General features: G+C 36.3%; 3 protein-coding genes and 1 non-coding gene across 9 annotated transcripts; 3 read left to right on the plus strand and 1 right to left on the minus strand.

The window, feature by feature from the left end:
* The first annotated feature begins 808 nt into the window (after nt 1-808).
* LOC122574520 lies at nt 809-1000 on the plus strand. Its single transcript, XR_006319090.1, has one exon. It is a non-coding gene; the product is annotated as a U2 spliceosomal RNA (small nuclear RNA).
* Nucleotides 1001-2049: 1049 nt separating this feature from the next.
* On the plus strand, nt 2050-4742 carry LOC122574427. Its single transcript, XM_043742035.1, has 3 exons — nt 2050-4084; nt 4160-4287; nt 4373-4742. Exons 1-2 carry the CDS (start codon nt 2308-2310, stop codon nt 4201-4203), a joined length of 1821 nt encoding a protein of 606 aa, XP_043597970.1. The 5' UTR covers nt 2050-2307; the 3' UTR covers nt 4204-4287; nt 4373-4742.
* A 1102-nt stretch (nt 4743-5844) lies between these two features.
* Nucleotides 5845-14313, plus strand: LOC122574440 (microsomal triglyceride transfer protein large subunit). Of its 6 annotated transcripts, none has more exons than XR_006319060.1 (6): nt 5845-6056; nt 6826-6849; nt 8962-9155; nt 10272-10925; nt 11382-13280; nt 14201-14313. XR_006319060.1 is itself a non-coding variant. In XM_043742056.1 (5 exons), the coding sequence occupies exons 1-5, from the start codon at nt 5990-5992 to the stop codon at nt 13125-13127; spliced, it is 2685 nt and encodes an 894-aa protein (XP_043597991.1). In that variant the 5' UTR covers nt 5845-5989; the 3' UTR covers nt 13128-14026. The 6 variants fall into 6 exon arrangements, 3 of the variants coding, with proteins under 3 accessions (XP_043597991.1, XP_043597992.1, XP_043597993.1); XR_006319058.1 differs by having other exon boundaries at nt 14136-14272; XR_006319059.1 differs by lacking the exon at nt 14201-14313 and adding an exon at nt 13820-14026.
* LOC122574446 lies at nt 14126-15743 on the minus strand. The gene has a single exon (XM_043742070.1). The coding sequence runs from the start codon at nt 15353-15355 to the stop codon at nt 14126-14128; it is 1230 nt and encodes a 409-aa protein (XP_043598005.1). The 5' UTR covers nt 15356-15743.
* Nucleotides 15744-16059: the final 316 nt, after the last annotated feature.

The raw sequence follows: 16059 nt of genomic DNA on the forward strand, positions 1-16059 counted from the left end.
TCTGCGAGAGTTTATGCGGCCACAGCTTTTGTTGCTGCACGTGTTTCGCGTATTCCTTTTACGTTCAACTTGCTTCGCTTTCTTTACAGCTCGTTTTTTCGCACGTGTTGTCTTAACAGAGTCCTATTCTTCCGCTTATTCGGTATCTTCTTTGATTTAATCCCGTAATGCATAACCCATTGTCTTATACGAGCAATCATTGATTTTATTAACCATTTATATATGTATATATTTTCGAAAATTTTCATCTAGTCGATAACCGTATAACTATCAGCGCGAAACGCAGCTCGGTATAACAGTTACTGCAAAAATAAATGAAACAATTATTAAAGTTTAATTTAAAAATGTACTCCCCTGTATGTATTTATAAAAATAACTAAAAATATTTCATGCGAATTTCGATCATTTATTTATACCATAGGTAATACATGTACAATATTCTGTGTATATTGAACGTATAGTGTATGCAGAAACACTTTATATAGTGTATATAGAAACATTCTTGTGACGTAGAAGTGTGTGTGTGTGTGTGGGTGGGTGGGTGGGTAGGTACCGGATTAGTTGAATTAGGCGAAAAAAGTGATATGAGTTTGATACCCAGGACATATGTACGAATGCTCAGGTATCTAAAGTTGTCAGTGACAATCCACCTTAGCCCCTGACAAACTGTAACCACGTTCTGTCATTTGTAGAGGGGTAAAGATAGTTTCCGTACAAACCGCTAGAGGTAGTATACTTGCTAGTTTCCTTCTCACAAGCGAAATTATACACTGCCTGATTTATAAAAGCTGCTGAAATTAATTTATTTATCGCTTCTCGGCCTTATGGCTAAGATCAAAGTGTAGTATCTGTTCTTATCAGCTTAATATCTGATACACTCCCCATTGGGGAGTCAGAATATTAACCTGATTTTTGAAACCAGACGGAGATGAAGGGCTTGCTCTTCCTCTGTCACGAGTCGGCCCGACATTGCAGTACAGTCGGGAACGGCTCAACAATAAAATTCCAAAATTAAATATTTACGTAACAGAAAATCTAGTACTTTTCAATGAACGGTAGGATTCTTTGTTTCATTAGAGGCTTTAACTTTGCGGGATGCCGATGGTTGTCTGTAAATAGAACGCATCAAATATATGGGTGCTTATGCCGATCTCTTAGTCTTTTGACACGTTTCGAATAATTGTATGCCATAAAGGGATTTGAGTACATGTATGACAATTGTAATCATAAATAAAGTCACAGATAAGCAAGACATCCCGTTTTTAACAGTACTTATTATATGCAGTGGTATAACTGCAAGTAATAAGAGGACTTTCAAGATCTATTTAGTGTAACCTTCATTAAAGTTATTGAAGATTAGATTCGCAATTTTTAAGAGTTTGTTAGTGCATCCTGGTGGAGTCTTACACAACTTTTGGTGGATTAAATAGTTATCTATCGAACACGTTTCTTTGCTTACTGTAGCTCAATCATAACCGTGATGGCTCGACATTCTCTAGAGTGGCGCTAACTAGAGATAGCATAGGGTTTACCATTTACCAACCGTTTCACATGTTCTGAAATACCGATCGTTCTGTCATTGACTTTAGTCACCAACGGTTCTTAGACATCTTGATTATCATTGAGTAAGAATAAGATACTACTGTATACTTGTCCGTGGTTGGTATACACAGGTCTAAAAGCTCCAATGGAAGGAGAGAGATTCTTACAAAGGTCAGAAAATATTTCCCAAGGCGCTCCAATCGACTTGTCAGGCTTCGTGATGTAGTACGCCATATGTTCGTAATCTGCGACACACGAACGTATCTGTAACTGAACTCTACTCTATTATGTAAATTTATTATCATTTATTTAAAGTAGTTTAGTTTATATCCTTTATCTTCGGTGGTAAGGATAATGAAAATGGTGTTCAATGCAGAAGTTTAACAAATTTATCCCAGCGCTATCTAGCAGCCAATTTGTAAAACACATCACAGTATATCAAACTACTGAGAATCTTAGCCCCTCCATTGCAGTTTCCAATGTTCCAGCCTTATTGTGGTTATGTATTATTGTTATGTTTATACGACCGTGCTGAGTGCCTCAGGCAATGCTTTAGTTACGAACTATACATGAATCTATGATAGTTCCATATTATTATAGTTTACTGGTTTCGTTCGACTGTGATGATTGTGTTATATCCCTTACAAGCAGCGAATGTAGAAATTACATGAATGTATTTTAATGTTTACATGTGCTTCTTAGTCAAACGTACTTCATCTATAAATATCTCGATTTTTTAAAAATAATAGTAATGAAAGTAAAGTAATGGCTAGTGCAAGCAAAATATATAATACTAGAGTTAAAGAAGCAGGTTTTTCTTCAAATAATAATGTATCTACGTCGGAACAGTCAAATTTTCTATCTATACCGGTTATATTTTCTCCTTATGTAGTTTCTAATCGTGGAAAATCCAATGCTAGAAAAGAACAGCAGCTAAAACGGGGTTTTAGTCTTCGTCATTCTTCGAGCTATGATATTCCTACCAAAGACACTATCATGAAAAATTTAAATATTTCAATTGAAGAAGAAGAACGTACCGCACAATATTTTCATTTTCTTTTGAATAAAGAAACGGATAGATTAACCGAATTATGTGAAAAGTGGATGAAAATTGTTGTAGAAGCTGAAATTACAGAAAATGCTCAATGGGAAATAAATCAAGTTATTGAACAAACACATTTGTTAATAAATAAAAAGTTTGATAGATTTCGTAAATTGGTTACTAATTGCGAAATAGGGAAAGGAGAGATGTTAGTTACATGCAAAGATTTGCAAGGATTTTGGGATATGATGTACATGGATATAAAAAAATGTGATTTACAATTTGAAAAATTGAGGGATCTTTGTTCACAGGACAGGAAAGAAGACGTGCTTGATAACAAATCAGTTACTAAAAAAACATTAGATTCCATTAAATCTATCTTAACAAAAAAAAAACATAAGATGACACAGAAAATTAGAAACAGTGGTGCTAAAGGTAAACTTGAATCTAATTTATACCAAACTTTAGGTGATAAATATGAAAAGAATATAAGTTCTGGGATAAAACACAAAATAAAGGCTATATTTAATAGCTCTAATGGAAAAAGACTTTCACCTGCAAAGTACGCTGAAAAATTAAGTTTACTGCAAAATATACAGTTATCTGAAGCATTGTCGAAACAAGAGCCTTGCTCAAAAACAATAAATCTGAGTGAAATATGTAAAACACCAGAAGTTCAGTTAGATGATACAATATCTTACATTAATTCTAATCAAATACCAAGAAAGAGCATATTAAAACGGCCAAAGGATTCAGCTAAAATGGGATGTCTCATGAAATTAACAAATAAAGTTAATTTTGATGATCATATAGTTTTAAATGAAGTGCCAATTGATGAAGAAACAGAGGTAAAATTAAGTTTAGCTGCAGCATTGTCAAGAATAGATAATTTTGATCTTGATAGCTCTAATAATGTAACAGCTTTTAGAACAGAAAGAAAACATTTTTTTGATGACGTTAGATCTGATGAACATAAAGATGATATCAAAGAAAATTCAAAAGATAATAAAATAACGTCTCCACCAACACAAATGGCAATAGCATTCCAAGAATTGAATAAAAGTCTCGGTACACCACAAGAAAGAAGCACGAGGGAACAAAATTTTGTAGATAAAAATGCGATACCAAATCAAACTCTACCATTCAATAGAAATATTTTCACACCAATTAAAGAAAATAAAGATGTTGAAACTGTAAATACACTAAAACAGAAAGATATTCCTATAAATCACAAAAAAGAAATCAACAATAGTGATGAAAATATAAGAATTTTAAGAAATAGAACTGTTATTCCAATGGATACACCTATAGCTAAGAGAAGATCTTTTAGCGAAATGTTTATGGATATAGAAGAACTAGGACATAAAGAAAATGAATCACCTATAGAGAAGAAAAGAAAAACAAGTTCTTTTAAAATTAACATTGATAATAGTGAAAAATTGAATATAGATGAAACTAATAACAACAAGGGAAGATCTATTAAAAATGTCAAATTTTCTGGTACTGATAATTCCCAGTAAACTAGTATTTTATTTATTCTAAATGCAATATTTGAATAAATATGTTTCATTGCAGAAAAAAACATAGCACAGAAAGAAACAGACCAACCCTATCTATGATTTCTCGTGTTCAAAGGTGTAAAATACATTCCAACAAATACATTCCAATAGAAGATTCTATTTCTTTGGAAATGCGAAAGAAAAGTAATTATTTTATACTAATTTTTCTTAATCAGAGATTATACTTAGATATTTTTTTTATATGTATATGTACACAATGTGATTTCAGCTCCAGAATGAATTAGGAGATCTAAAAGCAAAATATCATAGTTTGTATGACTGATGTACAAATATAAAGTTCTTATAATTTTCAATCAGTTTAATGAAACTTTCAATTGTTACACTTTTTATCCACGAAAATCCTCAAGTATTTATATGGATTGTTTTCATTGAAACTACATTTTTAAGCATTTAACGTCTTCGTTTATACTTTATACAATATTAATATGTAATGTTAATGTACTATATATTCTTATTAGATTAAATAGGATTTCATTGAACAACATATTTATTTATAAAAAGGCACCCAGAGGAAGTTAGAAAATTTGTGCGTGTTGTATGATAATATTTATATTAATAAAATTTATTTTTTGTCAGAATCATGTGTATGATTTATGATCACAGATTACAAAGGATAGCAAAAAGGTCGTTAACTTTGTCATCTATGGAAAGACATCTATCTTGTTAATCATCACGCAATATAAGATTTCTTTACCTACAGTTGGCTTGGAGGAGGTAATGTCACATTAGGTTTAGGAATGTATCACTAGCACTATTTTTAGTTGTTAAACAAAACCTTTCATACACCAAGATCATTTTGTCGATAAGTAATTATCGACATGTAACAGAATATGTAATTTTTTCTATTCATGTCGATTTGACGAATTTTATTGTGAGAGTGTAACAGCTTCGGGAGAATAAAACAAAGAATAAAGCTTATTTCGTCATGTAAACACATGAATTTATATGTTATTATTGAATTGTTATAATAATCAGAATCGATTTTTGCTTCTGAATTTAAACATAATTTAAAAGTTGTTCTACCTGAAACTGAATATATAATCTCATCTTATAAATTTCTTTTTCAAATATCTTTCTTTATTTATTTAGTTCTATATTTTATTAATACTGTCCTTTCTTCCTAATATGGATATTCGTTCTTAATTAGATGAATAAAATATTTTTTATAGGCCAAAGCCAACCAGTACTTTTTATTTTAATTTATTATCACGGTTGTTTCCTTTGCCATTTCATGAAATTATATTTTCAGATAGAGTAATATTTCTTTCAAAGACCATTTTCTACATTTTCTATTTGTAAAATTCACTGTGAAATACCACTTATTACAAAGAATTTATCCAAGTAGACGATACATGTACTACGTTTCATATAAATTATCGTTGTTATGCGCACTGCCTGGCAACAATTACTCTTTAAAGTTATCTTAATCTCTCTTACTTCATGGAACGCATAATACTCAATTCCTACATACAAATAAGACAAGAACAAGACGTCTCGTTTTCGAATGCACCGCGCCTGAAACCAGATCACCAAATATCCCCACGTTCCATTTATTCTTCTTCCACCGCAAAAGCAGGTCCGATGGAGGGGGTTGATACATTATCCTCGTGATATCACGAGCAATGGAAGGGGAATAGTTCCGCGTGGTGTGGTGGGGAATGTTAGAGATGGTCGTGGGGTTCGATAACGCAAGCCTGCCTTGTCTAATTACTTTTACTTGTATCTGCTCGTATTTACTGGTAGAAGGAGAAGAGCCGTACGGAGCAGCATAGGACACGAGCTCGGGGCAGTAGGCACGAGGAAGGTCGTCTGTGAGAAACGAAGGATGGCCTGCTCGGAAACGCCGGTCACGACGCTTACAGTCTCCCTCGTTTATCTTCTGACGCTTTTCGGTGAGTTACCAACTTACAAGTTGGCCCGCCTGTTTTCACGTTTCGATCTTATGTACTTTCCCGCGCGACGTCATCCATCCTCGTTAATTTTTAAATCCCTTTGCTGTATTATTTGTCATTTTTCAATGTTTCGACCATCTATCGAGGCAACTATTCATACAAGTGCTTGACGTTGATTAAAATTATTCAAGTGACTGCTTAAACAACTGTATTCATAAGCACAATAAGGACGTCCAATTTTCTTTACATCTTTGATGTTACAACTATCCTTGTGTAAGTTAGAAAAAATTCGATAACTTGTGAACCGCGTCGTATTATATATAGGATATGTTTATGATATAGATTTTTATTTAATCACTTTTCCTCGATTGGTTCTATCGATAAGTAATTAGATTAAAAACAGTTAAATTAAGTAAATTAGAAGTGCAAAAACGTTTAATACGTGTTAACTGTTATAACCTTTAATTGTTGCGTCGAACAAAGAATAAAGTTTCGTCTTGTGTTTAAATGAAATCCAATGAATCACATGAAATTATCTACGCAGTTTTTGTTTCTTTGTTCAATGTATCTATACATTCAGTATTTTTTTGGTATTTCACTTTGTACTGGTTTGGTTAATCAAGGCTACAAAATTATTTTCTAACTTGGGGCATAGGACAGTTACAGTAATTGGCTACAGAACTTTAGGACTTAAGAACAAAAGAATAATTCTTTAATTACTTTAAAGTGTTACGAAGATCGTCTCTGACAGAAGTTTTTTGTATTTCAGGTTCGTACTGTCAAATGGCCCCAGGTAAATTAACATCCTTTTGTTTTATATTTGACATACTTTAATATAAAAAAAACTAAAGGAAAATAAATAATAAATGTGATTTTTCTCTGTATAATTTACTTTCAGCAATTCAGCTGAATTCGTTAGTAAAATATAAAATAATTGAAAACGTTGTACATATGCGGATCTATAAACTAAAAATAAATTTGAGCCTGTTTGGCGGGATAACTGATCTGAGGTAACTTAATAGTGGTTAGGAATTCACGATTGGATTTTATTCTTTTTAGCGTTGGTAATTTTAATCGAAACAGAAGATTCAAACGAAATCAAGCACCATATTCGAAATTCAATTTTGTTCATTTTTAATTTTTATCAATGTACTTTGGTTATGGCTATTTTTGTTTAACTTTCTTTTCATCCTCGATTACAAAAAATAGCTCGATCCAAAAAATAGCCGCAATTCATCCTTTCATTAATTACGAGAACGGAGTTACTGTTTCCGTTTCCTTGTCGTGTAGCAGGGACTTGGTGAATTAACGGTGTTTATCGTTGGAGTATATTGGTGATGTGCGATTATACATTCGTGTACACAAGTAAAGCCTGTGCCTATATATGCATGCATCTCGTATAGAGCACACTGAGGGCTTCGTCGCTTTCAGAGGAGCGATCCAGACTGTGACGATTTTGTGTGCGTAGATATGCGTACGTTTGTATACTGGGCGACTCAAAAATAGGGATTTGTACTATGTAAAATATGAATCCATTAAAAGTTTATTTAGTTTTGAGAAAATATATCACGATGAAATATCTCCTTTTATTTCATTACTTTATTTTCTAACTTTATTACATAAATGTTTATAAAATGACGCGAAGAGCTATCTATCGAGAAAAATGTTTATTTCTGCATTTGCAATAAGAGACTATAAAAGCAATATTTGTGGAGGTAAGTCAACGTGTAACAAGCAAATTGATTAATTTAATTATTACGGAAGTGAATTTCAAGGGATTAGGTTGAGTATTAAATTTGTTTATTGTTTGTACGTTTATACCAGTGTTATATCTATTTTGAGAAATATTATAGCGATAATATTTTAAAGAAAATCGTACGACTTTGTTATTTTTAAATTGGATTTGTCAATGTGAAAATTGATATGTATCGTTTAACTGTGCTGATTCTGGCTGTATTATAAATTCTTAGACTTCTGATTTTACCTTTTTTTTTTTTGCTAGCAAACTTGCTCGTTGTTATACAAAAGATCTATTATTGCACATCAAAAGGCACTATTTATTTTTCCTATTTTCGTCATATTTTTGAGCCACCTTGTATGCACAATCGTGTGAACATATTTATCTTCGTGTACCCATACGCTGCATTTATGGATCCTTAAGTGCCAACGCTGATACATATTAAGTGTTTCCACAAACATGTAATTAGAATCATAGATCTTATCTGTTTTTGAAAATATTATTTTCTTACATCAAATTAACGACAGTAGAAAGTAGTGTAGTAAAATACGGTAGAATGACTAATTACTAATTGACGATTTGGAAGCAGATTGGCAAGTTAATTTTCAAATGCAATTATCGCATCGATCGGCATAATTACATTTACTTACTAAGTGAGAAAAGGCAGCTATCTACAAGTTATTCTATTCTAAAGTTTCATATAAAAACAGTTCATACACTTATTAACGAGTACAGATTCGAATTAAAATAATCACTGATTCTTCCTTTTGTTTTTTGTAGCTCTATCACTCCACGGTATCAGTTAACAAAAAGGAAAAAAAAAAAATATGTGTTTCATAACTTCGTAATCGCGCCAAACATTCTACACTCACGTATCTAACCACACGCAAACGTCAGCCGACGAACAACGTCGCACTTACACACAGACAACCGCTATTCAGTGTGTCCCATTCTCATTGGCTTATAGACGAGCCATTACAGAGTCCATGGAGTAACAATGTTTGTCAGTCGTCGGGTAACTTTGCCAGATCACATACCAAAATTGTCGCGTCGATCTTCGATCGATTCTTCGGCGGGTTTTCTTGTAGAACAGGGCGTAACGATAGATCCACGTTGCTTCTGTTACTTTATCGATCATGTATTGGAAAGTGTGCTTGATTTTTGCAGCCATGGCTGGTGCTACCAGAGGCTGGGACCTGGCAAGCGGATTGAAATATAAACTGACGACGACGTTGCTGTTTAGCGAGGCAGCTCCGTCGAAATCCAGCGGGGACGTTGGCTTTCGACTAACCGGCGAATTGGATGTAACCGCCATTTGGCAAAAACCGGATGATCCGAGTAGCTTTTTGCTGAAAATCGAGGTGGGAACCGTTACTGTTTTATACAACTTCATTTATTGAAACGAAATTTTGGCTAGTGTTCGATTAAATGAATTTCTGTTAAGTGGATTTCTTCTACTCTTGAATGACGCATTGCTGTCACTTTAAATGAGAAGTCGTAAATGGCAGGAGACTCGGTGAATTCCTTACCGTATACCTAATACGTACTTCGTGAAGTTTTGGTAAAATACGAATTGTTTGTAACTGGATATATACAGATTCCAATTATCTTTGCTGTTCCCTCTTTGGAGATATGTTTGTATTAAATGTCTTTCTTTATTCGCGTACCATTCGCGTGACATTGATCGAACGCATGAAAGTTTTTATTCAAAATATAAAATATCTGATTCTATCATTTATACATATTTGTGTTTTATCAATAGCACAGTGTTCGGTCTATAATCGCTGAGTTCTATTGAATTTAACGAGAAAATATATGAAATCAAACAATTTATTTATGAATTTATTGCATATAAAACACTACGATTGATAATTTCAAAGTTGCTACATGCAAAGGAAAATCTCAGTTTCAAATAGCATCTTTATCGAGCAACGAACGATAAGTGGGGAGTTCGTATTAGCTATATTAAGCTATGATAACCTTTTCTTGAAAGATTAAAGTACAGCACGTTTTACCAGATACCGTGAATGTATAATATATACAGTCGTCTCGACAAATAAGTTAACGGTCTTACGTTTAGACTTTTAGCGGAAACGTTAACTTATTTTCCTAAGCAATTATATATTATCTTCCGAGTATTCCCTTGATCACTGTCAAGGCTTTGATCGAGATGGCCGTCATATATCAGGGCTGTCCTCGTGTCTCTTGCTTTTATAAAACTTTCTCCTTTTTCACTTTTTTCATATACTTACCATTTAGGACTCGCCAGGAAAACATTGAATAATAACTGCATGACTAGCCTGTATACGCTTCCTCATGACTCACGAAAGTTACTGCAAAAAATATTTGGGGGATTGATTTGTTTTGCAGGGAATTCTGCTTAGATCGGTTATTATCATTTCACTATCGTTTCATTTCTGCTACACATTTTCACAGTAATCGTCATGGATAAAAACAAATTTTTGTATTTTCCATAGCTCCTGCAACCACAACTGTGGATCAAATCTCGAAGTGCTTCAGAACTAGAAGGATTCGTCGAACACTCTTCCAGAATAAACGCCCTTGCACAGAAACCTTTGCTAATATTTTGGAGAAACGGCGACGTAAATTCCATCTTCATGGATACTGCAGAGAGCGTCTCTTCGGCAAACCTCAAACGTGGCTTAGCTAGTTTGTTCCAATATACAGTATTCGATAACGACGTCGAGGAACGAGATGCTTCCGGTCTCTGCAAAGTAACGTACCATTCTCTGGGACCGAGGACAATGGGAAAACGAAAAATATCCTGCAAGCAAAATATTCTACCACCAAAGAAACGGCATCCCAATCCATTGTTCGGCGTGAAGCTTACGAGTACTCGTAATTCAACCTACGAGCTCACGCAGCAGCTTTTGCCTAGTTTGATTCGTGATGAGGAGAGTCATCGAATGGCACTTACCGCCAGACCGGAAGTGGGCGCCATCGTCACATCGGAAAGGACACTCGAGCTGCTTCCTGGCACGCTCAGCGCAAAAACCGTGCAGGCTGATACCTTGAATCAAGCTATCGCTGCTGCGCAACCTGGATACAGAGAAAAGAGTATCGAGCTACAATTGGAACCGTTCTCGTGCCCTGACTACGGATGCCCGACGGTTAGTTCATAAAATTCTTTTTCCTTGTTTTCTTTTAGAACGCACACCTTTCCATTGATCTATTCTAATTTAATACATGCAATTTGCTAACCTTCCCCGGCATCTCATAAACATCTTATGCTGTTATGGAAACTGATTTCTCGCCAAAATCAACAGCGTGCCGGTAAGCTGGGATACTTAAAATTATCTTCGTTTGAATCAACAAGTTTATTTGTCGAGTGTTTCCTGTTCTTTGTTTGCTTATGAGTAACCAATGATAAATGAATAAGGCAGGAAATGAAAGACACGTTACTCCATAACATCTTCTCATAAAGTCATCCATTTCATTATCCTACCAGTAAATTAATATACCTAATAGATTAAAAATTGTACACACAGATTTGTGCCATCAAAATAATGGGAAATAATCGACTATAAATAAATATTTAATCGTATTTTTGTAATATTTGATTTCAGATCGAACAAACGGTCGAAGAGTACCGCAGCGCCCTGGAGAACAACGCTTTGGGTACTGGAAAATCTGCTTCGGCGTTCCTGAAGTTACTACCTCTAGTCAGATCAGCTTCTCCAGATGAACTGCAGAAGCTCCTAAAAAGTCCACGATATCGTCAAATAAAACCTCAACTATTAGATATCTTTGGCTCCGCCTCGACCATAGCAGCGCATCAAGCAGTCATGAAAATTCTTCGACAAGACGAAATAGGAAACGAGACTGAAAGATATCTTTGGGCTCTGTCTCTGTCTCCAACGCCGAATGCGGATATCGCCAAAAATATTCTGAGACGATCGGAAGAAACCAATCCGAACGACAAAGTGTCAGAAACGATAGCTTTAACCGCAGCAGCGATGGCACGTCATTTAGAGTCTCCAGATAGCATCGAGAAAGCAAGAATCAGTTTGGAAATCGGTCTCGATACTTGCACGGGGGAGGAGTGCAAGCTGAAATTCCTCAGGGCTCTAAGAAATTTAAGAACCAAGGCTGCGATCCCGACGTTGTTAAAATTTGCAACGAATGAGAATAAAGCACTCAATGTCGCTGCTTGGAAGGCCCTGTCAGCGCTACCCAGAGATTCGCTGACTCCTGAAGTAAAAAAGGTAGCCAAACGAGTCTTCTACGAAATAGGTGGGCCAAAGAGAGACAGTAGCTCTAGGACTATAGCCTTGGATATTATCCTTGAAACGAATCCATCGAAGGAAGATATCAGACACTTGGTGGAGTATTTAGCAAACACAGATCTTGATTACGAGGTTCGGAAGTATCTCAGTCAACGATTGGAACAACTCTCTGATAAGGATCTTCGATTTGCTAAAGATCTGAACGAAGTTTTGAGTACGTGTGGAAAGAATATCGTTAATTACAACGTGTATTCCCAGAAAGGCCTTAGCACAGCGTTCACGAGAGACTTTCTAAGGTCAATGGATAGCAATGGATCATTGATAACTATTCAAGAGATTCACTCAGGTTTGATGAAGCGTGGAATAGTCGACGTAGTCCTCCAAGTTGAGGAGCACGAAGAGGCGCTATTCTCTCTCGGCCTGTTCGCGGGAGGCCTAGGAAGCTTCGTTTCGACTTCCAGCCAGGAAAATGACATTCAGGATGTCGAACCATCTACTGCAGGAATGGAGCTCGATTTCCTAGGTGTTGGTATCAGGCCATTCGTCTTCTTCTCTGGCCAAGGGGAACTTATGAGTCACGTCTGGTCTGGGTCAGCGTCCGAACGAACTCCAGCCTTTCAGGCCTTAGCTGCTCTCCATAACTACAACGAATACATTCCATTGGCCTCGGGAATCGTAGCCGAGGTCGACGTCCAAGGTGCGGTTAGCTTCGATTTAGCTGGACAAATCCAACTGAGCCTATGGTCCAGAAACGCTCAGTCACTGGTGGATCTGAAGGCTGGAATTATGATCCAGGGAGGAACGAAAGTGCGTTCCGACTTTGTGCAGAGCATGGCTGAGTTCTCCATGTCGATGGAACCGAAATTGGAGTTGGCCACCGACGTAGACTTCTCCGGACCGGTATCTCTGTGCATGAGACTTAGCCAACCAGAGAACGTGGTGAAGTATCAGGTATATAAGGTTGAAAGGGTAGCTGGAAGTAGGCACAAATTGAGAAAAACCAGAAGGATGAGGTTGCATAATCCTGGGAGGTCTTATCTGTTGAACAGAAAGAATAACGAGATGTGCTCGATGGTGTTCAGTTAATCGATAAAGACTGTTCGGGTTTGACATAGAACTTTATAGAATTTACGAAGACAATTTTTATCGAAGATGTTACTTTCTTCCTCTCCAATCGTGTCTCGTGCAATGCGTCGAGGAAAGGGAATCGCGCGTGCTGCACGAAAAGGAACTGTATAGGTATATTTTTATTGTAATTTTGTATTTTGTAATTACATTTTTTCTATTTTGTTATAATTTATATAATTTATGTACTCGAGACATTTACGATTTATGGGGAAAAAGAAATTTTATTCCGATGAAAATTGCTCGAACTCGTTCCACTTATATCAACGCTATTTGTTTTGCGACCCATTTTGATTCAATTTTTTATGGTTGAATGACCTTTAATAATTAAATTATTTCATAGCCTTTTACATACGTGCTTTGCATATTTAAATGATACGCTAAGCGTAGAAGCTATAACGGTTCTCATAAATTTTATTCAAAATATCTATGAGTACACAAAATATTACTTGAAAATCTTGATATTAACAAGCGAAGAAATCTAATACATTGTAGAGAGTTAAAAGTATATCGAGTTACTTATTTTTTGATGAATTTATAATTTATGAAACTTAATGTAATGCATGTTTTATACAAGGAATATTTTTATTCAGATATTGCTAGTTCAGAGAATATCATATGTTGAAAGATATTATATTTTATGATACATATAGGAAAAGATGGAAGAAGGCAGATCCAGGATTTATAGAATGTATTGGGGAGAAATGGAAATCAGAAAGTTCATACATTTTCTAAATTAAATGGAGAAATTTTAATTTATTTGTCGGAATATGAGATAAGAGATATAAAAGCTGATCTTGCATAAAGAAACGCAAAGTAAATCGTTGGAATAAATTGACTGAAATATAAGGATTAAAAAATGTCTTTTCTTTCGATCTTTAAGAACCTATCTTAATTTTCATAAAAACTCGTTTTCTCCTTACTCAATTGCCTAATTTTAAACCTATATTTTGAACACTTTAACGACAGCCACACTCGGCAACAACCATGTCTTCGTAGCCGTACTGATAAGTTAAAGTTCCACTGGCATCCAGATAAAGCAGACTGGTAGGCGCTAGTCTCGTCGGTACGCAGCAGGCTCTGCCAACAGGTTTGCTGCCACCCTCGATAGCCTGGAGAGCACCGTGTACTAACGTCTGCACGATCGCATGCTTCGTGGGGCTAAGATGATCGCCGAACGGGTAAAAGCACTTCCCAGAGCACTGGTAGGCTTCGTACCCGGGCGGGGCAACGACCCATTCGTCGTACGCGATCAGTGCAAAGTCTACGTAAAGAGATCGTCGTCTGCAGGAATTCTTACGTCTTCTTCGGGGACCGTCGTCTTCGTCCGTCTCTTCTACTTGAATGGAACGCCTTAAGCGCCTCTTCCTCACTTTGGCGTAGCTCAATAACAAGATTGGGCCGTCTCCGCAAGGATGATAACCAACTCTACCGTATACTCGGAATCTGACAGCACTACCACTGCTTGCAGCCACTGCTGAAGTAACATTGAAAGCCCTCCAACTATCGTCTCTCCTCGATTTGCAGCTTCCAAAAGCGTCCGTATGATCTAAACGCACTCTGAGAATGGATCCAACAACGCCAAGCAACTCTGCTACCTCTAGAGCTTCGTCTGGGTCGATCGGAGGTATCGAGAATACCAGAATCCTGGCTCCTTCGTTGGTCGGACCTGACACATGGATCGGTTCTAACGCTCGAACTATGTCCACGTCTGATCTGCGGTGGTACAGCTCTAGCATGTATTTGGATACGACTCCACGATACTTTTTATGACTTTTGCCGATGGTTTTTCTGTTTGTTTTGTTAGAGAATCGACGGAAAACGGATGGAGAAGACGATGGAATGGAGAGGTCGAACTGAATCGACGCTTTCGCGTGTACCGTGGAGGTTCGCCAGGAAAGAGAACTGGTTTTCCACAATCCATAGACACAGAAAGTTCCAACGAAGAGTAAGAAGATATATTGAGAAGGATTCATGGCGAAGAGCACTGGAGGGTTTGGTGATTGTTTCAGGGATTTTAAATCGACGCGAAACAGTGAAAAATTGGATGATTTCGAACCGAAGTCGATCGGATTTGGCATCCAACTGCCAATGAATCCTTGGCCGGTGGGTGAGGTTGAAGGACGGCTTTTAAATAACTGCCAATGGGAAGGAGGGATTCGAAATTGCTGCTGGAATGTCCTTATCATCGACAGACTGCCACTCGACCTCCAGGCTAGTCCGAGAGTTCGATGGTGCGCTATGAATCATAGTGGTGTGCAAGTCGGTCCAAACTTCAATTATATGACATATTCCTTGAGTTAATTTTCACAATTGGGTTTTTCGATTAATTAGGAAATTCAAAGTATATTTATACTAAGATCACTGTCGTGAGAAACAAGATACCTTATATTCCTTTCTATATTCAACGTTGATTTTGGAAAGATTTCAAAGTATGTATCGATTGAAGCGATAGGCCTCGAAAAGATAGCTTAGGCAATAGATCAACAGCGTAGAAGGATGGCATGATGTTATCATCGTATCGTCGTCATGATAACTGTCTAATTTATAACCGTTAAATTTATTTTTAGAAGCAAACACTAAGAAATCATCAACATCATCTCCAAGAACGTCTGCACGTCCCATGTCGATCTTTTAGGGTGCTCTCAGACGATCAATAATATTTGAAATATTATATTACCTTTGATACACCTTTGATAAAAATTTGATCGAGTTTCGATCGTTATATTTAGTCTCTATAAATCGTAATTCAATTCGGTTCGTCGTAAATCAATCGTAGCCCCTGCAGAGCGCCGGAAGCATGAACGCAAGCGACTCGTCGGAAAACGCAGATGCAGGAAGATCAAACCACACTTAACGTCTAACGTTTGATCGATGTTGACTCTCCTTAAGT

Source organism: Bombus pyrosoma, linkage group LG13 (genome assembly GCF_014825855.1).
Source record: "Bombus pyrosoma isolate SC7728 linkage group LG13, ASM1482585v1, whole genome shotgun sequence".
Lineage (NCBI taxonomy): Eukaryota > Metazoa > Arthropoda > Insecta > Hymenoptera > Apidae > Bombus > Bombus pyrosoma.